Raw genomic sequence first — 24,010 nt, 5'->3', positions numbered from 1 at the left:
AGGTTTTGGAAACACGGTGAGGTCATTATTGCAAAAACAGGCAATCAAGGAAGTGTGGACAGATCACCTGGATTTTAGTCATCTTGGTGTCGAAGATGACAGGAGGATGGAGGCCGATCATGGATCTCAGGCTCATGAATGATAGAGATGGCTGAGTCAGTCCAGCAGTTCATCAACAAGGGCCAGTTCCTAGCATCCCTGGACCCCATGGATGCTTACTTCCATGGCCCTATTCTCCCCATATCATAAATATCTTCACTTCATTTGGGAGGGAAGGTATTACAGCTTCAAGTTCTGTGCTTTGACCCAGCAACTGCCCAACAAATCTTTAAGCACATCCTGGCACTGGTGGCAGCACAAGGTTAGATCAGAAACTCATGGCTCTGTTCTGTCCAGTTTGTCAAAGTCTCAGACTTCAAGTCAACTTAGAGAAGTCAGACCGTATGATGAGATCTACAAATCTAGGTACATTCAGCAACAGAAAAATACCAGTTCACCAAGCACACAAAAAGGATCACAAGGTTATCATCTTTGATCTAGCCATTCTGAAAAAGCCCAAATCCTCCAACCAAGTTTTGACAAACCCTGTTCAGGCATCATGAGTCACTTGAGAAACTGGTTCCACAAAGTCACTTTACAGTCACTGCAGCAACAGCTGTCTAAGTCATAATTAACAGTGACTCTAAACCAACACTACCCAATCATAGCCTCAAACAATGTCTTCCATTATTATTATTATTATTCAGAAGATGAACATTATTCATATGGAACAAGCCAACCGGGGCCACTGACTTGAATTTAAAGTTTCCAAAGAATATGGTGCTCATTAGGAAGTAAGAGAAGGTAAAGGGAAATACAGAGTGAGGATATCTCACTTATTAAAAAGAAAAAATAAATCATTAAATTAATGAATAGATAAAAATGTATTAAAATGCAAGGAGAATAGTTAGGGTAATAATGCATTTGGAACTTCTGAAGTTCCAATGCACGACACCCTCAGGGAGACTGTTCCACAGCCCAACAGTGTGAGGAATGAAGGACCCCTGGAACTGAGAAGTTTGACAGTGAGGCACATTTACTGCATACTGGTGCTGCTGTTCAGCGAATCTGGTTGCTCTCAGCAAGAAAAGGGGATCAGGAATCAATTGTGAATATGAAAGATTTTTATTAAAATACAACAATAAAGGACCTTAAATGGTGGAAGGACATCTGTCACTTTGAATGGATGCACCAAGTCAAGGTTATGGGGCACATCTACTGGATAATCAGTGAAAAGAGCTTGTACATTGTAGGACCACGGATGGCACACTAACTTCCTTGAATTAAAGGGCCTCTTCTTAGGTCTCCTCTCATTTGTTCCACTCTTGCTGGGAAGAACAGGTTTGAGGACTGACAAGTCAATGACACTAACATACTTCAAAATCAGGACAGAGCACAATTTGAAACTGCGCTGAGTGGTAGTAGGCTTTGTTGTGTGGGTGGAGACATATGAGGTCTTCATAGTTCTGAGATTTATCTCAGAAAGAACAACTTTACAGTCAACAGTTTCAGCAACTGAAGGTAAATCCTACCATTAGCTAATAACAATGGAAGACTCTCAGCAGAAAAAATGGCAAAAGGATTTTAGAGGTCACAGTTTATGTATATACAGTGTGTGTGTATATATATATATATATATATATATATATATATATATATATATATATATATATATATATATATATATATATATATATATATATATATATATATATATGTATGTATGTATGTATGTATGTATGTATGTATGTATGTATGTATGTATGTATGTATATATATATATATATATATATATATATATATATATATATATATATATATATATATATATATATATATATATATATATATATATATATATATATATATATATATATATATATATATATATATATATATATATATATATATATATATATATATATATATATATATATATATATATATATATATATATATATATATATGTATATATATATATATGTATATATATATATATATATATATATATATATATATATATATATATATATGTATATATATATATATGTATATATGTATATATATATATGTATATATATATATATATGTATATATGTATATATATATATATATATATATATATATATATATATATATGTATATATATATATATATGTATATATATATATATATATATATATATATATATATGTATATATATATATATATATATATATATATATATATATATATATATATATATATATATATATATATATATATATATATATATATATATATATATATATATATATATATATATACATAAATAAAAATGACATTTTTTAAATAAAATAAAGCTTTATTGAACACTAGCAACATTTGTACAATGTAAAATTAACATCCTCAAAATTGCTATCATGAAGGTACACTATGTTTTAACCATTATATAACATATATACATATATATATACATACATATATATATATATATATATATATATATATATATATATATATATATATATATATATATATATATATATATATGTATATATGTTATATAATGGTTAAAACATAGTGTACCTTCATGATAGCAATTTTGAGGATGTTAATTTTACATTGTACAAATGTTGCTAGTGTTCATTACACTAAACACAGAAGGGGCAGGGCATGTGCTTCACATTCCATTTGGTAAAATGCATCTGTTTTTAGAATATTTGAAATATCTTTGGCAATATCAAGGACAACTGAATGTGAATTGTGTGCAAAAGACTAAAACTCACATAACCAAAAAGAGCATAATACAAATTATATTTGGATCTTCTAGTATATAAAAACTTCAGTACCTGTTTTAACCTCAGCAAGTTATTGTATGTATTATAAAAAAAACAAGCTGCAGATATTATTTAAAATTAAAAAGTTAAAAATGACATTTTTATAATAAATCCCAGTAATTACATCGCTGTAGTTTTCTACTTAATGGCCGCTTGAATTTTTGAAATTCACGGCAATACTTTACTTCTTCCATCCAAGTCAGTGACTAGGCCCCGCCAACTTTCTGGGAAGGAGAGGAAAAACCCTTGAAAAGTGTTTCAGTTTGTTTTATGCTATGTGTCCATATGAGGGGAGGAGGGCGGGCTCCACGCGTACTTACTGGGTAAGTATAAATAAAGCTATATTTTATTTATAAAAATGTCATTTTTATATAAGTAACTTACCCAGTAATTACACGGCTGAATCTGACATTGATGGCTGATGGGGATTCATGGACATATTGCACCCAAAATATTAGGGTTATTATGGATATATACATGATGTTAGCACCGATAACTGCTTGATGTTCCTTACCTGGTGAGAAAGCTACTGCAGGAAGGTACTGCCTCTGGTTGGAGCTCATCTCAACCTGTAGTGGCGTGGCGATATAGCCTTGGGACACCTCTACTGGCATGGGGACTTTCCAGAGGAGTATTCTGCTAGCTGCGAAAGTGTCAATTAAAGCTGTGCATTAAGGACAAAGTTCCAATGTCAAAGTTAAAAACCTGCCCTGGTCCAGGCCATAGCACCAGGAACCATAGTCACCTTACACCAATGGATTTAAAAAAGAAAGCAAAACCATCATCCCACTAAAAACTGGTAGGTAAATTGGGTATACCATACCTTTCAAACAGAAATACATTCAGTTGGAAGAGCTGCCCCGTAAGCTTCCTCCCTCCCCCATCACCATACCCGCTACGGGCAAGGGCCCTAAGGTGCTGCAGTTGTTGCAGGTGGTTTCAATGTCTCAGGGATCGTGCATTCCAAAAACTGACCTACATCTCCAGTAAGTCGTTTGGAGAATGGAGGACAAGGACAGGTTATGCCTGAAGGCTAATGAGGTGGCCAGTGCTCTTACCTCGTGAGCCTTCACCTTAAAGGAGACCAGAGAATCCTCTCCGATTTGTGAATGAGCTTTCCTGATTAAGTCCCTTAAAAAGACCGAGATAGCGTTCTTAAAGAGAGGTCTGGAAGGATTCTTTACTGAACACCATAAATTGCTCGCCTGGCCTCTGATCTTTTCAGTCCTGAGAAGATAATATCTAAGGGCTCTCACAGGACAGAGATCTTTCCTCTTCCTCTGGGCCTAAAATCTCCATCAAGTTCTTTACCATGAAACATAGGGGCCAGGGTTTTGAGGGTATTTCGTTTTTGGCAAGAAAACACTAAGTTAGCAAGCAGACTGCGTCCCCCTGTCAGAAACCCACCCTTTTGTCCAAGGCATTGAGTTCACTAACCCTCTTAGCTGTCGCTAGTGCCACAAGAAACAGCGTCTTCCTGGTTAAGTCCCTATGGGAGGTTGAGTCTATAGATGGACCACTTCGCTTGATAGACTTTATTAGAGGACTGCCGTGTGTTGCTGGCAATAGCATGAGCCGCAGGCTTTGAAAATCCTTTCGATCGTAGTAATTTGATGATATCCAAAAACCTGTCAGGGCCAGAGTGGACAGGTTTTGATGAAACCTCCTGAAATGAGGCTGTCTGAGCAGCTCTGGAATGGTGGGAAGGAGCCTTGGATAGTCCACCAGAAGGGCTAGGAGATCTGCAAACTGCTCCTTCTGGGGCCAGAACGGAGCTATGAGGGTCATTCTGACATTGAGGTGTGATTGAAGCTTGTTCAGAACTTCTCTTGTTAGACTGAATAGGGGGGAATGTGTACAAATCCAGGTTGAATCAGCCTTGCAGAAGGGCATCTGTCGCATAAGCTAAGGGGTCCGGAAAGGGGGAGCAGAGCAGAGGCAGACAATGATTCTTGGATGTGGCGAATAGGTCCAGGAACAGTTTCCCCCACAGCTTCCACAATTCTTTGCATACTCGAAGGTCCATGGGAAGGATTTGGTGATGTCGACTTAATCCGTCTACCAATACACTGAGTTTCCCTTGGATGCATCGGGTGACTAATTTTGATCCTATCCGATCCACCCAAAGAAGTGATTTCATGGTCTCAAAGAGTGAAAAAGAGTGGGTTCCCCCTTGAAAGTGCATGAGACCCAAATGAATCACTTTCAATTCTTTGTCGCTGATGTGGAGACTGCTTTCCTCTCAAGACCAGGGTCCTGACATCTCTCTGTCTCCTAGATGGGCTCCCCAACCTGTGTCCAATGCGTTGGAGAAGTAGTTTAGGACTGGGTTCAGAGGAAGCAGAGACTTCCCTTCTACATATCTGCCCACAGACTGCCACCACCGTAGGTCTTTTTTTATCTTTATTGTGATCAGAAAAACAAATGAGTCAGGCTGCGTCTTCCTGTCCCAATTGCTCTTCAGGGAGAATTGTAGAGGTCTTAAATGTATTTTTCTTACGCTGACAAATTTCTCTATTGAAGACAACGTGCCCAGTAGACTCATCCACTCCTTGGCTGGGCAATTCCTTATTGAAAGCAATTCCTTATTGAAAGAAAGTGATTCACTGTTTTCAGGCAGGACCCTATCCTTTTAAGGGAAGGAAAAGCCCAAAAAATCCAAGAGTCTATCTGAATCCCCAAATAAAGAATCCTCTGAGATGGGGTCAGTTGAGATTTCTGAAGAATTACTAGTAGTCCTAAGTCTTGGGTTAAAAGTAGGGTTTTTTGAAGGTTCTCCATACATTGTAGCTTTGTGGGCGAACAAATAAACCAATCATCCAGGTATAAAAGGATACCAATACCTATCAAGTGCAACCACTTTGCCAGGGGAGCGAGAACTCGTAATGCTTTGAACTGGAACACTTTGTTTTGGTACACAAACCTCGAAAACTTTCTTGGTGCAGGATGAATCGGGATGTGAAAATATGCATCTTGCATATCTAGGGAGATCATCCAATCCCCCTGATGGATGGATGAAAAAACTTACTGATCTGATTCAATCTTGAATCTTGTTTTCTAAATGAAAACATTCAGGGTGCTCACATCGAGGACCGGTCTCCATCCTCCCATTGATTTGGGGACCACAAATAGCCAATTGTAGAACCCCATCGACATGATGTCCTCTACTACTTCTATTGCCAGTTTTTTGAGAAGTGCTGAGACCTCCTCCGGCAGGGCTAAAAACTTCTCTGATCCTGCGGAGTACACAGTTAAGGCAATCGGCGTGTTGACTAGGGGTGGCCTCTTCTTGAAAGGAATTGAGTACCCTACCTTTAGTACTTTTACAATCCATGATTCCACCCCTTTGGCGCTCCAATTCTCCCAAAACAGCTGGAGCCTGGCACCCACGGGTGCATGGAGGACTGCTTCTTCACTTCTTTGATGTAGGCTTAGAAGCTGATTTTTTGATGACTCAGGAGGAGAAACAGACTCCAGCCCGAGGTCTAGACTGAGAACGCTGTCTTCCTCCCTGAAAGGGTTTTCTCTGAGGGGAGAGGTCGATTTGAAAGAAAAAGTGGACCAATCTCTAGGGCGTCTAGTGGATTGGGCCAGAAGGTCCTGTGCTGATTTCTTGAGTTCAAGAGTACAGTAATCTCATTCACCACTGATTGAGGAAAAAGGTAATGGTGATCGAGGGGGGAGAAAAGAAGAGCTGACTTCTGAGAGGCAGTAACACTCTTGGAGGTGAAAGAACACCGTAGCTCTTTTTTCTTTAAAATTCCCATAGCAAAGAGGGAGGCCAATTCCTGGGAAGCATCTCTAATGGCTCTGCCAGTGCAATAGATACCACTGAGCCAATCTGCAGAACAATCTTTGGAGAGTGGGGAAAAGTCCTGTATCTTCTTGGCCAGGGCTCCAACCGACCAGTCAAGGAAGCTAAGCACTCTAAGGTCTTGAAGAGATTCTTTAATAAGTGATCAATTTCTGTCCCGGAAAACATCATTTTAGAGCATCAAAAGTGGATCTGCGTGCGGAGTCTATCAGTGCAGAGGAGTCTCCCCTGGGAGGAGGCAGCCACTCCCGGGGAGGGAGCTTCTCCAGTAGAATAAGACAGGTAACACCTCCTAGACAGGTGCAAATGGGGAATGCAGAAAGAGGATTTCCCTTGAATCCTCTTCTCTGAAAGCCAAAGGTCTACATCTTCCAGAGCCTTCCTGGAGGACAAAGATAAAACCATCCTTGGGAGTCAGGAGTATTCAGACGGGTTATTCATTAAAAAGGTTGACTGTGGCGCTGCGACGGAGAAGTAGTCCGGAAATGACACAAGAAAAAACTTCAGGTGGGAAACATATACTGACGGAGAAAATTCTTGCACTGACTCCTCTTCTTCTGATGACAACTGCAACGCCAAAGGGTCCGAGGGAGTCTTCAATGGAAGAGGTTTCTTCAACAAATCTACAATGTTATTCAGCTGGCACTGAATTGGTTCTAGCAAAGGGTCTAACTCCTCATTTGCAATTGAAGAGACTGATGAAAGGGAGTTGGCGCCGAGCGCGTAGCAGGAGTTGGCACCGAACGGGCAGGTGGAGCTGGGTGCCCAGCCGATGGGCACTTCAGTGCTACTGGGCGCTCTTGGGATAAAAGAAGTTCGGGAGCCAAATGATATTCGGGCTCTACTGGGCGCTTGGGAGTCATTGGGCACCAGATACTAGCGGTCGGGAGACAGTTGCAGACTGGGATGCAACAGGCTCAACCAAGGGGGCGACTACCCATGAACAGCTCACACCAACCTCCAGTATACCTCCTCCCAAATTTAGGGGTCTGGCAGTGACCTTTGCCTAGGAGAGTCCGCGGGACAGGTAGCAACCTCCTCCAAGATCACTTCACTGGTACTTTTATCTCAGAATTTATTCATCAAGAAGCTCACTAACTCACCTAGTTGCGTCACTGTACTTATCATTAGACCAAACTTCTGGTCAAATCTGCTCTCAAGACTGGCGAAGCAATCCGGTTCGGGAGCATGGGAGCCAGCTGAGGAGGAGCAGGAGGGTGTGGCACAAAAGACACATTAGAAACAGGAGAGGTAACAATGGGTACACCCATACTCACCGGTTTGGGAATTGAGCTACTACCTAAACCTTTACTATCAGCTCTCGTGGCCACTTTCCTCTTTCTATCTCTTTCTAGCTTAGAGAGATGGGAAGCTAGGTTCTTCCACATCCTCTCATCCCAACCTACACATTCATCACGTTAGATTAATAGAACATACCTGACCTCTGCAAGAAGAACATACGAAGCTTTAGTTAACGTGGTATTGCAGCCTTTGCTGCAATACCGAAAACTGGATGAGTTAGAGTCTGACATAATCAAAACTAGACAAAAAGAGAACACTACGGAAATAAATAGCCTAACAGTGATTCTCAAAAGGAACTACCAAACTATTCAAAAACATCAATTGGCAAATCTCGCTAAGAGAAAAAGTCAGCTAACACAAGTCACAAACAGTAATCATATTCAGACAGAAAAAGTCAAAATCAGTTATAAAAAGTCAAAATCAGTTGATAAACAACAAAAACTAGTGCCGAAGGCAAACAATTCAGAATACTTCACCGAAACGGGAAGCTAACAAAATGGTTCCAAAAACCAAGCTGCGTTCCTACAACTGTGTGAGCTCTAAGACAGCAGAAAGCAAATTGAAACACTTTTCAGGGGTTGTTCCTCTCCTTCCCAGAAAGTGGGCAGGGCCTAGTCACCAACTTGGATGGAAATAATAGAGTGTTGCCACAAATTTCGAAAATTCAAGCTACCGTCGAGTAGAAAACTACAGCGATGTAATTACTGGGTAAGTTACTTAAATAAAATAAACGATTATACAAGTTAAAATTACCAGCTGACTTATCCAGTGTATTATTTAAAGTACTTCTGCGCAGCTATTATACATCTAAATTAATTAGGAGTAACCTTTTGGATATACATACTGCATTAAATTAGGAGTCACCTTTTGGTTACTACGATGAAAACAGAAGAGTGTACAGTGTATGAACTGTTTTATTTCATTATCTGGGTTGAATTTTTCTACATTCATGGCCCTTTGATCGACAGATTGATTGATCCAGAAATTTAAAAATCTGAATTTTGGATGTACAGTGTCAACTCAGATATAAATTCAGATTTGGACCACTACCTCAGGTAGTCTGGACTCAAACTCAGTCTTGACTTCAGATGATGTAAACTCAGAAATGGCCTTGTCTTGCTACTTGTAGACACAATTGTATAATTGCTTCCCCCACCCTAAAAAGTAAAAAATGTCTGCTGCCTGTCTTCAGTGAAAGGAGATTGTCTGCCATGCTGGGAGTATTTCCTCCACCAAGAGGTCCATAAGTCTTTGTCAGGAACTCTCATTTCTTTAGAATTTATACATTAGTGTCTAAAGCTACTGCCACTTCTTAAGGTGGCAGTATCTAGGTAGTATCACTGAATACCGATGTGAAGGCAATGGGCCATAAACTGACCTGAAAATGCTTTCCAAAGCCATTTGGAGAGTGTGTTGAACTTTTCTATATATTTCCTGTAAATATGAAAATATAAAAAAGGAGAATATGTTTACAAGTACAGTACAGGTAAACAAAATAAAATTACCTATACTGAAATATTAAAGTGCTAACCAAAAACATGATATATACAAACAAGAATTTTGATACTGAAATAAGGAGAGATTAGGTAATGAATTTCAATTGAACTTACATTTATTAGCAAAATATCCTTGCGATTTCTAATCTCTTCAACCAAAGGAATAGGTCTTCCTTTAGGAACAGGAATTGTAGTTAACACTGTTGATAAAGACTGGCCCATTACCTGACGTACTCCTGACACAAACTTTTGACTAAACATTTCCATTTTTCCAATCTCATCCAGGACCAAAATATGACCATCACTTGTCTGTAAGAATACGAAAAATTATTTATTCCCCCTTAAAATAAAAAATTAAAGGGGAAGCACAACACTCCCATGAAAGTAGAAATTCAACATATAACACGAAAACACATATGAGGAAAGAGAATTCAATAAAAACTGCAATCTGAATATATCCCCTAATTACAAATTAGAATTGAAAATGAAAAAATTAGTCTGCCAGTGTCATCTTGAGAAAAAAATCCTTGAAGCACATCAGAGAACTGATGACACACAAATTGTATTAAAAATTACATCTTTATAATAAAATAAAGTTTTATATATGCTTACCAAGTAATTACATAGCTATTAGTTTCTATTAACCGGCAGCTAGAATTTTGAAATTCGCAGTAGTGCTAATTTTGTTTTGGCTAGGTGAGTGACCCTGCCCGCTTTCGGGGTAAGAAAGGAACCAGCTTAGCAAACAAGCTCAATATGTTTATGCCTTCCAACCATGCGAGGGGAGGAGGGAGAGTATTGATCATGTAATTACTTGGTAAGTACATATAAAACTTTATTATAAAAATGTCATTTTTATATAAGCTACTTACCAAGTAATTACATAGCTGAATCCCACATTATAGGAGGTGGGATGCATGGGTTATTTATCCTAATACATTAAAATTAGTAATGTAAAGAAATAGAATTATTGCTAGCATTAGTTAAAATGCTTGCTGGTCCCTTACCTGTTGGGAGAGCTGCTACAGGAAAGTACTGCCTCTGGATGGCCCTCATCTCAACGTATAGCGGCGTGGCGGTGTAGCCAGGAGTCGCCTGCTACATAGCGGGATTCCTTTGTTGCAAAGGAGTGTCCAATTGCATACAAAGAATAATCAGTTCGGCCCTGCCCTGGGTACAGTACCAGAAAAACACAACCAGAGAATAAATAAAACAAAACAATTGCCTATAGCCAAACATTACAGCATACCATTACCCAACCATTGTGGATTAAAACTGTTGAGCACTCCAAATACCAAAGTACCCCCAGGCTCCCCTACAACTCGATACCATGAATCAAGGCAAAAAAATAGGAAGGATGAAGGAAGCTTCCTACACTCCTTCTCCCGACACCATACCAGCAATTGATATACTGTAGGACCCAATGTACTGCAATTTTCAGAGACAGTTTCAATGTCACACATATAATGAGTTGCAAGAACCGATTTGCACTTCCAAAACGTTGTTTGAATGATAGAGGCAATAGACAAATTATGCCTAAAAGACATGGATGTGGCAACTGCCCTAACTTCATGCGCTTTGACTTTCACTATGGGCAACGTATCTTCGTCAATTTGTGAGTGCACTTCTAGAATTAAATCCTTAATGAAAAACACCAAGGCATTTTTCGAAAGCAGGCGAGAAGAATCCTTAACTGAGCACCAAAGGTTGCTCGATGGCCCACGGATCTTTTCCGTTCTCAGTAAATAGTATCTTAACACCCTTACAGGGCAACGGGTTCTTTCTACTTCGGCCAGACCTAGGATATCTATTAAAGACTCATTCTTGGCTAAGAATCCTAAGGTAAATGAGCAGATTGCATTACCTTGTGAGAAACCAACCTTTTTATCCAAAGCGTGAAGCTCACTGACTCTCTTGGCAGTCGCTAACGCTACTAGGAACAGAGTTTTCCTAGTAAGGTCCCTTAAAGAGAGAGACTGCAAAGGTTCAAAGCGTGGTTGCAACAGCCACTTCAGTACCACATCTTAATTCCAGTCTACTAGCCTATCTTCTTTTTGCTAGGTCATAGCAAACGACTTGATAAGATCAGAAAGGTCCTTATTAAAGGAGAGATCTAAACCTCTGTGACTAAAAACAGGGCTCAACATTGCTTTGTAGCCTTTATGGTTAAGGTGGAAAGGTTCCTGGTAGGCTTCAGATATAGAAGGAAATCACCGATTTCCGCTATAGACGTCTTAGAAGACGAGATGTTATTTCTCCTGCACCAGTCATGGAAGACTGTCCACTTGGCTTGGTAAACTTTACTCGAGGAAAGTCGTCTACAACGAGCAATAGCGTCTGCAATGCGTTTGAAAATCCTTTCACTTGCACCAATCTGAAGATAGTCTGAATGCAGTCAGAGCCAGAGTGGACAGTCCTTGATGGATCCTTCTAAAATGTGGTTGTCTGAGTAGACTGGGTTTTTGAGGTAACAGTCTTGGAAAATCTACAAGAAACTCCAGCAAGTCCGGGCACCATTCTCAGGCTGGCCAGAATGGGGCTACTAACGTCATCTTTACATTCCGATGATTTCGGAACTTGTTTAGCACTTCTCTCACCATCTTGAATGGGGGAAAGGCGTAAAGATCCATGTTCGACCAAACCAGAAGCATCGTGTCTGTCGCCCAAGCTTGTGGATCTGGCACTGGCAAACAATACAAGGGGAGACGATCATTTTTTGCTGTCGCAAACAGATCTAGAATTGGTCTTCCCCACAGCTTCCACAACTCTGTGCAAACTGGAGGGTCTAGAGTCCACTCCGTGGGGAGAACTTGCTTCAAAAGCTGAGTTCATCTGCTAAAACGTTGCATTTCCCTTGAATGAATCTGGTTAGGATCTGGGTTCGATTCTGATCTGCCCAAATGAGAAGGGCTCTTGCTGCCTGGCAAAGGGAGAAAAAATGAGTTTCCCCTTGTTTACTTATATAAGATAGAGCCGTGGTGTTGTCTGACTGGATGGACACTGTCTTCCCGGACACTTCCAATGCAAACACTTGCAAGCCCCAGTGAATTGCTGTCAATTCCTTCACATTGATGTGCCACTTCATCTGTTCCGAAGTCCACAGGCTTGAAACTTCTTTGTCTCCCAGGAGGGCTCCCCAAACTAGGTCTGACGCGACCAAATAAAACACTAGGCCGGGATTCAGAGGGAGAAGTGACTTCCCTTGAGAGAGCTTGTCTCTTGAATTCCACCAGGCCAGATTTTCTTTTATTTCCCTCGTTATTGGAAAAATGAAAGAATCCGGGTGTTTCTTCCTGTTCCAGTTGACTTTCAGAAAGAACAGTAGGTTTCTCATGTGAAGCCTTCCTAGGGACAAGAACTGCTCCACGGACGAGAGAGTCCCCAACAGGCTCACCCAACTGTTCGCAGAACAGGACTGAAGGGCGAGAAATTTGTTTATATTCTGAAGGCAGGAGTTTATCCTTGGGGAGAGGGAAAAACCTGAAAACTCTGAGAGTTTATCCTCATCCCCAAATAAGCTATCTCCTGAGAAGGAGTCAGCCAAGATTTTTGGAAATTCAACAAGAGGCCCAACTCCTGGGTGATAAGAAGGGTCTTGTGGAGGTCCTCCACACACTTTTCCTTTGACTGGGAGCGAATAAGCCAATCGTCGAGATACGAAACGTTGACTCCCATGTGATGTAACCATTTTGCCATTGGGGCAAGAACATGCGTGAATACCTGTGGGACTGTCGACAAACCGAAGCAAAGGGCTCTAAACTGGTACACTTTGCGCTGGAACACAAACCTTAAAAACTTCCTCGAATCCCGATGGCTTGGGACATGGAAGTAGGCATCTTTCATGTCTATCGAGATCATCCAATCTTCCAGATGAATGGATGCAAGGACGGACTGGGACGTCTCCATCCTGAATTTGGTTTTCTGTACGTACAAGTTCAGGACACTTACATCCAGGACTGGCCTCCAGCCCCCCGATGCTTTGGGGACTACAAACAGTCGATTGTAGAACCCCAGAGATGAGGTGTCCTCGACTAGCTCGACTGCTTCTTTTAAGAGGAGAGCTGTCACTTCTTGGGACAGGGCTGAAAACTTCTCGGAGTTTGACAAGTAGGTCATCAATAAGTGTAGGAGCCTTGTCCCCACAGGTGTGCAGAGGACTAGATCCTCACTTACGTGCAGGTGGTTTGTAGGAGGGGTTCTTGATAGCTCTGGGGGTGAAACAGGCGTTCCGCAAGGTCTGGGGAAGCCTCTTTGTTTGCCTCTACCCCGAAAGGGCTGGGGTTGGACAGGAGAAACTGTCCTAAGGGGAAAAGCCGGAGACTCTCTAGGCCATCTCATTGACTGTGTGAGGAGGTCCTGCGTAGACTTCTGTTTTAGATCAGTCGCAATCTGTAGCACAGTCGACTGAGGGACAATGTGCTTCTTGTCCAGAGGCGAGAAAAGGAGTGCAGACTTCTGAGTGGGAGAAACTCCCTTCATGGTGTATGAACACCAAAGCTCCCTTTTCTTGAGGATACCCATTGTAAAAAGGGAGGATAATTCAAAAGAGCCGTCTCTAATACCCTTATCCAGGCAAGAGATGACTCCCAAAAAATCCAAAGAGAAGTCTTCAGGGATATGAGGGCACTCCTTCACTTTACGAGCAAGAGCTCCTACTGCCCAGTCAAGAAAGCTGAGCGCTTCCAAGACTTTGAATAAATGCAGGTTCAGATGGTCCAATTCCAAGGACAAGAACAAAATCTTGGCTGCATTGAACGCCAAATGTTTGGAGGAGTCAACTAAACCAGAGAAGTCTCCCTAGGAGGAGGCAGGCGCTCCCATGGAAGGAGCCTCTCCGGTCGCATATGAAAGATATCTTCTCTGCAACAGTCTGGACGGAGGGCAAGAAAAGGAGGCTCTTCCCTGCTCCCTCTTGCTCGAGAGCCAGTTCTCCACCTCACAGAGAGCCTTCTTAGCTGAAGAGGACAGTACCATTTTAGGCAGTTTTGAAGAAGGCGTCTGGTTATCCATCATGTACGTTGAAGCCGGAGATGCCAAAGCTGCAGGAGAGGAGTGATCAAGAAAAGTCACCAGCAGAAAATTGAGTACAGAGGCGTACACCAGCGGAGGGAAAACAGGGTCCGCTACCTCCTCTTCCTCCGAAGAGATTGGCGACAGATCTGCAATGGGCTGGGGTACTGGTGGAGCTTTCTGAATTAAGCCCAGGATATTGTCCAATTTGCGTTGGATCGACCGAACGGAAGGATCCAAAACAGAAGGCACAACTGTTGTAGCTGGAGCAGGTAGAACCAAAGAAGACACGGGCGCTGCCAAAGCAACAGACGAAATTGGGCGCTTGGAAGCGGAATTAGCCTTGGGAGCCAAAGGAGCATCTTGCTACAAGAGGGGGAAAGGGAGCCAATGGGTGCTCGGGAGTTGGTGGGAGCTCAGGAGCCGATGGGCGCTCGGTAGCCAATGGATGCTCGGGACCAGATGAGCGCTCGGGAGCTGACAGGCACTCAGGAGCTGACAGGCGCTCAGGAGCTGACAGGTGCTCGGGAGCTGACAGGCACCCGGAAGCCAAAGAGCGCTTAGCAAAGAGGCGCTCATGAGACAATGGATGCACAACAGATGAACGGCGCTCGGAGGGAGCCATATCAGAAGAAGCAACATGAACTACTGGAGAAGGAAGTTCTGGCACCACAGATGACTTCTCCGCCAACGAAGATTAAGGAAAAGCAGATTGTACAGGCAATACAAGAACAGGAGTTGGGCATACGGGCGCTGGAGAGTGTTCCAACATCACAATCTGTCTCGGCAAGTCCTCCAAAGCAAAGGATGCACGCTTAGAAGAAGATGAAGTTCTTAATGCCGTGCTTAGAAGGTAGAACTTGTCCCACTAACACTGGTTGATCCCGGGAGAAACATTCCAGACTATCCCAGAAGCTACAGGGAGGAAGACGTTCTGAAGAAGCCTCTTTAGTCTTCTTAATTGGAACAGCAGAAGGTTAAGAAGCACCCGCGGCGTGTCTCTTCAGAGGACGAGATTCGCCTTGCCATTGGCACCTAGGGCTGGAGTCACTGCTGGAAATAGGAAATAATAGAGGACAGACAATCCACTTCCATAGAGACACCTTTCCAGCGGTGCTCTGTCATAACCTGGGAATCGGCAACAGTTTGGCTCTTCCCAGGTTTAGGGGAGTTTGCCAGGGACCTTGGCCTAGGAGAATCGGTGGGACAAACAGCCACCTCCTCCACTAACACTTTACTATCACCTTTCACATTCACTTTGTCCATTAGGACTTTAACAGAAGCACCAATTTTCTCCATCATGTCAACGAGTAATCCAAACTTAAGGTTAATTCTCAATTCAAGGCTGGTAATGTCAGGATCGGGAATTAGGGAGCCAGGGTGTGGAGTAATTGGTACAGATTGAGACATGGGATCATGTGGAACAAAGGATAAAGAATCAGAATTATCAGACAAAGATTTTGCCAAGATCTGACTGGTTAAAGTATTCTTACTACTAGCTCTAGCCACTGCTTTTCTCTTTTTATCCCTGTCTAATTTCATCAAATGATTATTCAAGGTCTTCCACATTTTCGGATCCCAAGAGAAACATTCATTACAGGTTAATTCAGGGGAACATATTTGACCTCTGCAAGAAGTACAGAGAGTATGAGGGTCATAACAGACTTCAATCAGTCTCGTATTGCAACCTCTGCTGCAATACCTAAAACCCGAGTCGGACATGCTGACAAGTTGAGTCAAAGAAAGTCCAAACCACTGTCAAATTCAGTAATACTAGTCTTCATAGAAAACCTGACACTAACTAATTGTGCCGAAAAGGCTACCATAAAGTGAATACTTCACCAATGATCCAAGATCAACAGAGAAGAGAAATTTCAAAAGACAGCTGCTGCCAATCACTGTAACCACAGCCATCAGCTGGCAGAAACATATTGAGCTCGTTTGTTAAGCTGGTTCGTCTCTTACCACAAAAGTGGGCAGGATCACTTGCCTAACCAAAACAAAAGTAGCGCTACTACGAATTTCAAAATTCTAGCTGCCGGTTAATAGAAACTAATAGCTATGTAATTACTTGGTAAGTAGCTTATAGAAAATGAAACATTAAGAGTACTTTTACCAAGTCTGAGAACTTACCATACTGCATCCTCTAACCTACTTACTACTATTTGTGCAAATGACCAAAATATATATTGTATATATTAAAAAACTGCAGAAACTGTAAAAGTAACCTAGAATGTTTTTGATATCACACACATATGTTTCCTACAAAATGTTCAGGAAAATACAACCCACGTTAAAAATACAATAAACATTATATCAAAATCTTTTTCCATAGCTTTGTATCTGTTCTTGTGTGTGTGCATGCATTAGCATGAGAATAATGCATTCTTTGGTTACAAACACATACTCAAAACTAACATCCTAAGATGCAGTTAGTCAATGGATATTTATTTCTCTAAAAATGCAAAGTACCCACAGTACACTCTGCTTATACCTTGAAAGCTTAATATATAGGTCACAGCCACCCCTCTCTAACAATGTGTTTGAGGTATCAGTTGTCAGCATATGTTTGTCACCTGAGAGTTTTAGTAAGTGGCTGACTGGCTATCATGTCATATAATAATGTGCATTCTCCTTTTACTCTGACTGTAATCACTAAACCAATTTTAATGAGTATGATAAAGTGGGATCAAGAGCTCTGTATCTCTACATAGTGGGAAATGCGTTTATTGCATATGACTATAAGCAGATGACACTAAAGTTTCTCTGAGGCCTCACTTTGGCTTTCATCTGCACTCAGTCTTGTTAGACTACTTATAACACATATAAGCACAGAACATACAGTACATGCATGAGAAGGGTAATGAGGAACAAAATATAAAATTTAAAACTGTCTAATTTTGCAGAGTCCAGTTGTACCACCAGCACAAATGCTTAAAAAAGACATAAGTGTCATATCAAAATTCACTAGCAAATAGCATTTTGATATCAATGGTAAATGTAAAACATTTACAATAAAAAAATACTAACCTTGAGGTAACAAAAACACAATTATAAAAAAAAATTGGATAAAAGAGAATGAAGAACACTCATACACAAACTACTGAAAAAACCAAGCCAAGTGAGAGAACTTTCAGCACATAAGAAGCTGGAAGGGAAGGATTTAACTGAGGAAGGATTAGTTGGGGAGGTTTTATTTGCCTTGCAACTATAGCTTTGCTTGCTCAGCCAGCTATTTAACAGCTGATTTGTCTGCCTAACTAGGCATTAAGGCAAAAGTTAAAGAAACAGGTTTGCAATTTGTATGTACACTGTAGATTTCAGAATTAAGAAAAAATTACATTTTTATGATAAAATAAAGTTTTATATATACTTACCAAGTAACTACGTAGCTATCCAGTACATTTCATTTATCAGCAGCTTAAATTTGAAAATTCGCGGTAGCATTCCAATATTTTGGTATAGGTAACTCGCCCCACTCACTTTCAGGGAGGGATAGGTACAACACTACTAACGAGCCCAATTCGTTTATGCCCTATGCCCATGTGAGGGGAGGAGGGAGGGCTCTGATCATGTAGTTACTTGGTAAGTATATATAAAACTTTATCATAAAAATGTAATTTTTATACAAGTAACTTACCAAGTAACTACATAGCTGAATCCCACATTGACAGGAGGTGGGATGCATTACTTACATACTACTCAAAAACACTCATGGATGGAGATGAATTTTTAAAATAGTAAGTAGTTAACATTGAAATGTTTGTTGTAACCTACCTCAGAGAGAGCTACAGGAGGAAAATACTGCCTCTGACGTGGCTAATGTCAACCACAGTGGTGTGGCAGTGGAGCCAGAGGCACCTCTACACCAGCAGGGCTTTGCAGCCAAGGAGTACTCCGATGGCTGCCAAAGCATACAATAAAATACAAAAGCCCCTTGCCCTGGGCACATTACCAAAACCAAGACCATAAAAACAAGTTACACATACTATTTCATACAAAACCAGTTACCATAACCCTTTCATAACAAGACAACGAATGATGGGTGCTCCAGGTATCTGTAACCTCCCAACTTCAGTAACCCCAACTTCCCAAAACTCGACAACCTAAATTCAAGGCAAGTGGATAGAGGAATGTAAGAAATACCCACTATCCTTCCTCCCTGAACCATGCCAGCCAGGGATAATGGGCCAAGGGTACTGCAGTTCTCATATACAGTTTCAATATCGCGTAGATAAAAATTCGCAAACACTGACTTGCACCTCCAGAAGGTGGATTGCAAAATTGCAGAGAGGGATAAATTCTGCTTGAAGGAAAGCAAAGTCACTACTGCCCTAATTTTGTGGGTTTTAACTTTGCAAATTGGCAAGTCTTCCTCTTGAGTCTTAATGTGAGACTCGGAAATCACGTCTCTCAAGAAGAACGCAATGCGTTCTTGGATAAAGGACAGGTTGGGTCCTTAACTGAACACCAGAGGTTAGGAGACATGCCTCTGATTCTCTTAGTCCTCTCCAGGTAATACTTTAATGCTCTTACTGGGCAAAGAGCTCCCTCTTGGTCCATAGGACCTAGAATGTCCGTTAAGCTTTTGATTGTGAATGAACGGGGCCAGGGAATAGTCAGCGTTTCATTCTTCACTAAGAACCCTATGGTAAAGCAGCAGACTGCATCTCCTTGTGTGAATCCTACCTTCTTGCTCAAGGCAAGGCTGAAACTCACTAGTTCTCTTAGCAGTAGCCCATAGCAACTAAAAATACAGTAAACTTCCGTAAGACCAGTCAACAAATGATTCACAGACTTACCTATTAGGTGGATTTCTCTGTGGAGCATATAGCACATTATCTGGGAAATAGCCCATTTAGGGTATTTTTCACTAAAAATATTCACTAATTACTGTATTTTCACATCATTTTCATGACTGAATCACTTTGTGATAAAACTGTAGAGATTTTTTTTGTGTTTGAACTATCAAACCAGGCAGTTTGAAGTGTTTTTAGAGGTTTTAAGTATGACAAGATTTTAGCTATTCACAGGGGGTAGTGATCCCAGAATCATGGAGGGTTTACTGTAGTGTCTTCTTGTAAGATCCCTGAGGATGTGGATTGAAAAGGCTCAAAAGAGGACCTGAGAGCCATTTTAAAACATCTAGATTCCAGGACACGGAATCTGACCTCTCCTGTTTCGAAGTGTCCAGTAATTTGACTAGGTCACCAATGTCTTTATCAGCCGACAGATCCAGACCTCTGTCTGAATATGGAGTTGAGTATCGCTCTGTAGCCCTTGATCATGGTTATAGATAATCCTTGGGAGAACCTTAAAAATAGCAGAAAATCTGCTATTTGCACTACAGGAGTAGAAGTACATGAAACATTGTGTCTTCTGCACCAGCTGCGGAATATTGCCCAATTATTCAGGTAGACATTGGAGAAAGACTGGTATCTACGCCTTGAAATTGTTTCTGCAGCTGATCTTGAAAAACTTTCCGCTCTGACAAGCTTCCTGACAGTCTGAAGCTTGTCACAGCAAAGCGGAGAGTCCCTTGATGGAACCAGTGAAAATGCAGCGTTGGTAGATTTCATCACTGTGGAGGTAGTCTCGGGAAATAGAGCCTCGATGGCTCCGATCTTCCAGCAGCACCGGACTGTAGGGTCTGTGGCCATTGGTTCAATCCCATAAGCTGGCTGATCAGAGAGGCCAGACACTTTGCTATCCGTGTAGACATCCCGGGATTTATATGTAATCAGCGGATAGGTTTTGCTTAAAAAGCAAATGGATGTTACAGACTAAATACACACACAAAACAAAGCCACTACAACACCTTCTAAAACATAACAAACATCTCACCGTCTCGAACTCTCTGCCGCAATAACTCTCGCTGCTGGGGAGAAAGGGCGTTGGGTCTGGTATGATACATGAAACAACGTCTCGGGTCAAGCGATGTCAGGCAGGAAGGCCGATCGAGACCACAGGTCTGAAAGCCAAATCAAAAGTCCTTCAAAAGAAGGCATTATCGTACTTACCCCATACAAAAATGGGAATAAAAGCACGTTAAAGAAAAAAAAAAAGGAGGTAGTCTCGGGAAATCTACCAGGAGATTGAGCAGATCCAGAAACCACTCCTTCTGTGGTTAAAAAGGAGCTACCAGAGTCATCGACGTGTTGTCGCGCAGGAGAAATTCGTTGATTACGTCTCTCGCCATGCTGAATGGTGGGAAGGCATGAGGCGTCCAGGTTCAACCAGTCCTGGAGCACCGCATCCACTGCCCACACGAGAGGGTCCGGGGCTGGCAAACAATACAAGGGAAGTTGGTGATTCCTCAACGTTGCAAATAGATCTACTGATGGCTTTCCCCACCATTTCCACAGGTCGGTGCACACCTGCGGATTCGGTGTCCATTCCGTGGGTAGGACCTGTTTGCAACGACTTAATTCATCTGCTATGACATTTAGCTTGCCCTGTATAAAGCGGGTGACAATCTTGGTTTGGTTTTCTTGTGCCAAGATAAGAAGATCTCTGGTTGACTGATACAGTGAAAAGGAGTGGGTCCCTCCCTGATTCTTTATGTAGGCCAGAGCTGTCTTATTGTCTGAGTGGACTATGACTGTGGAGTTGAAAGTCACTGTTGCAAAGTGCTGAAGGGCTAAGTGTATTGCCTTCAGCTCCTTCACGTTGATATGAAGTCCTCTCTCTGATTGTGACCATGTCCCTGAAACTTTCTTGTTTTCTAGCATAGCCCCCCCAACCCAGATCTGATGCATCTGCATATAATGTGGGGTTGGGGCTCAGAGGGTTTAGAGATTTCCCTTCTGCAAATCTTCCTGTCACAAGCCACCACCGAAGGTCCTCCTTGATCTCAAGAGTGATCAGGAAAACAAACGAGTCTGGAAGAATCTTCCTCTGCCAACTGGCCTTTAGAAAAAACTGTAACACCCTCGTGTGTCGTCTCCCTAACGGAACAAACTTTTCTGTGGATGAGAGTGTTCCCAGTAAACTCACCCACTTGTTGGCCGAGCATGACGGGAGAGAGAGGAAGTTCTGAACTGTCCGAATGCAAGATTGGATTCTCCTGTTGGACAGAAAGGCCCAAAAAGTCCAAGAGTTGATCTTCATTCCCAAATATAGAATTGACTGACTTGGGGCTAATTGGGATTTGTCTAGGTTTATCAACATGTCCAACTCTTGGGCTAACAGAAGAGTCTTTTTGAGGTCCTCCATGCAACTTGACTCCAAGGGGGAGCGTAGGAGCCAGTCATCTAGATAGAGACAAATGTTGATTCCCATGAGATGTAGCCATTTTGCTAATGGGTAGAGGACACAGGTGACAACCTGAGGGGCTGTAGAGGCAGCCAAAGCACAGTGCTCGAAATTGGAAGACCTTGTCCTGGAACAAAACCTGCAGATACTTCCTGGCTTCTGGATGAACTGGAACGTGGAAATATGCGTCCTGCATGTCTATAGTCACCATCCAATCCCCTTGACGGATGGAGGACAGGATTGAATGGGTGTTCTCCATTTTTAATTTTGTAGTTTGGACATAGAAATTCAGGGCGCTGACATCCAGGACAGGTCTCCAACCTCCCGATGACTTTGGGATGATGAACAAGCAGTTGTAAAACCCCGGCATGCTGACATCTTCGACTATCTCTATGGCCCTCTTGGTGAGCAGAGATGAGACTTCTTGTAACAGGGCCAAATACCTCTCTGAGCCTAAAGAGTAGGCTGCCAAGTTGATAGGAGAGGACAGAACGGGATGGAATATCCTTCTCTGATCACTTCTAAAACCCAAGGTTCTACATTTCTGTCCTCTCACTTGCTCCAAAAATGTAAAAGTCTGGCCCCCACTGGTACACGGAGGATAGTATCCTCACTTGCGAGAGGAAGGCTTGACTGCTGACTTCTTGATTGGTCGAACGGACCTAGAATAAGCTCGAAAACGGGGCTGGAATTTGCCTCTACCACCTCGAAATGCTTGCTGTAGAGGTGAAACTGTTCTGGGCACAAAAGAAGAGGAAGATGAAGAACGTCCAGATTCATTTGGACGTTTGGTGGACTGAGCCAATAGGTCCTGAGTAGACTTCTTTTGCAACCTCGTTGCGATATGCTCTAATGTGGCACAGGGAAAGAGATTATGTTGATCCAAAGGAGCAAAAAGAAGTGCAGATCTCTGGGAAGGAGTGAACCTCTTTTAAAGTGAATGAACACCACTGTTCTCGCTTCTTAAGTAATCCCACCGCTAACAAGGCTGCCAGCTCCTGGGATCCATCCCTGATCGTCTTATCCGCACATGAGAGCACTCCCAGCCAGTCTGTAGCAAGGTTATCTTGGAGAGTGGCACAACCCTCTATCTTCTTCGCTAAGGCACCAACAGTCCAATCTAAAAAACTTAAGATCTCAAAGACCTCAAAGATATCCTTCGTCAAATGGCCGAGTTCCGACGTTGTGAATAAAATCTTGGATGAGGAGAATGCAGATCTCCACGACAGGTCAATTAAACTGGAGAGGTACCCTTGGGAGGAGCCAGAAACTCCCAAAGAAGGAGCTTCCCCAGTTACATAAGACATGTACCTCCTCTTAGATAAACGAGAACAAGGAGCGCAAAATACCACCTTGCCCAGATCCCTCTAGTCTGTCAGCCAGCACTTAATGCCTGACAGAGCTTTCTTCGAAGACGAAGACAGTGCCATCTTAGGCAGCCTAGAAGCTGTCGTAGGCTGTCGCATCATAAAAGCTGAACTCAGTGAAGATAGAGTCACTGGTGAAAAGAAATCCGGGAAGCAAAACAAATAGTACTGCAGAAAAGAAGCGTAGGATGAAGAAGGCTGAACCTGTTCGGCATCCTCTTCTTCAGACAAAATGGGTGAAAGAGCCAGATCCACAGGTTTATGAGTCACTGTCAGTTTGCATAACAGAACTGGAATGCTGTCTAAGCGTCACTGAATCGGTTCCAGAGAAGGATCCTGAACCGAATGAGAAGTGGAGCGTGGTGATGAAGCTGGCGCCAGCTCGGAAGGGGAGCAAGTGCACACTGACGACCGCACCTGATCTACGTGTTTATCCGACCCCTCAGGCACTTCGGATCCTCTAGATCCCACTGTGTGTTGGGATTCCTTGGATCCCACTTAACACTTGGATCCCACAGATCACACTTATGATTGGATCCCTTGGATCCCACTGGATGAATGGATCCCACGGATCCCAATGGATGTTTAAATCCCTCAGATCCCACTAAATACCTGGATCCCTCAGATCCCACTACATACTTGGATCACTCAGATCCCACTAAACTGGATCCCTTGGATACCACTGGATGCTTGGATCCCTTGGATATTGATGCAAAATCTACGGTTTTCTTGGAAACCCATTTGGGAGACAAACACTGGCGTTCTGACACTGACACTGCGGGCAATGCATAAGTCAGATCATCCCAAAAACTACATGATGGTTTGGGACTCTGATCCCGATCTCTGGACCATTTGTGCGGGATCGTAAAATCGGACTCGGCCGCAGATATTGGCCTTTTCAGTGGCCTA

At 42.1% G+C, this 24,010-nt stretch overlaps 1 protein-coding gene across 2 annotated transcripts in view; it reads right to left on the bottom strand.

Moving 5' to 3' along the window:
- LOC136826816 (cancer-related nucleoside-triphosphatase) overlaps nucleotides 1-24,010 on the bottom strand; it is a 32,740-nt gene that overhangs the window by 3,703 nt on the left and 5,027 nt on the right. Inside the window, exons 4-5 of one of the 2 annotated variants that reach the window (XM_067084265.1) lie at nucleotides 9,585-9,779; nucleotides 9,353-9,408 (exon numbers count right to left, since the gene is read on the bottom strand). In XM_067084265.1, coding sequence (XP_066940366.1) covers nucleotides 9,353-9,408; nucleotides 9,585-9,779 — 251 coding nt within the window. The remainder of the gene's footprint in view (nucleotides 1-9,352; nucleotides 9,409-9,584; nucleotides 9,780-24,010) is intronic. The other variant, XM_067084267.1, reaches the window with a different exon arrangement.

Source organism: Macrobrachium rosenbergii, chromosome 41, assembly GCF_040412425.1.
Source record: "Macrobrachium rosenbergii isolate ZJJX-2024 chromosome 41, ASM4041242v1, whole genome shotgun sequence".
Classification (NCBI taxonomy): Eukaryota; Metazoa; Arthropoda; class Malacostraca; order Decapoda; family Palaemonidae; genus Macrobrachium; species Macrobrachium rosenbergii.
This window is presented reverse-complemented; position numbering and strand designations above follow the sequence as displayed.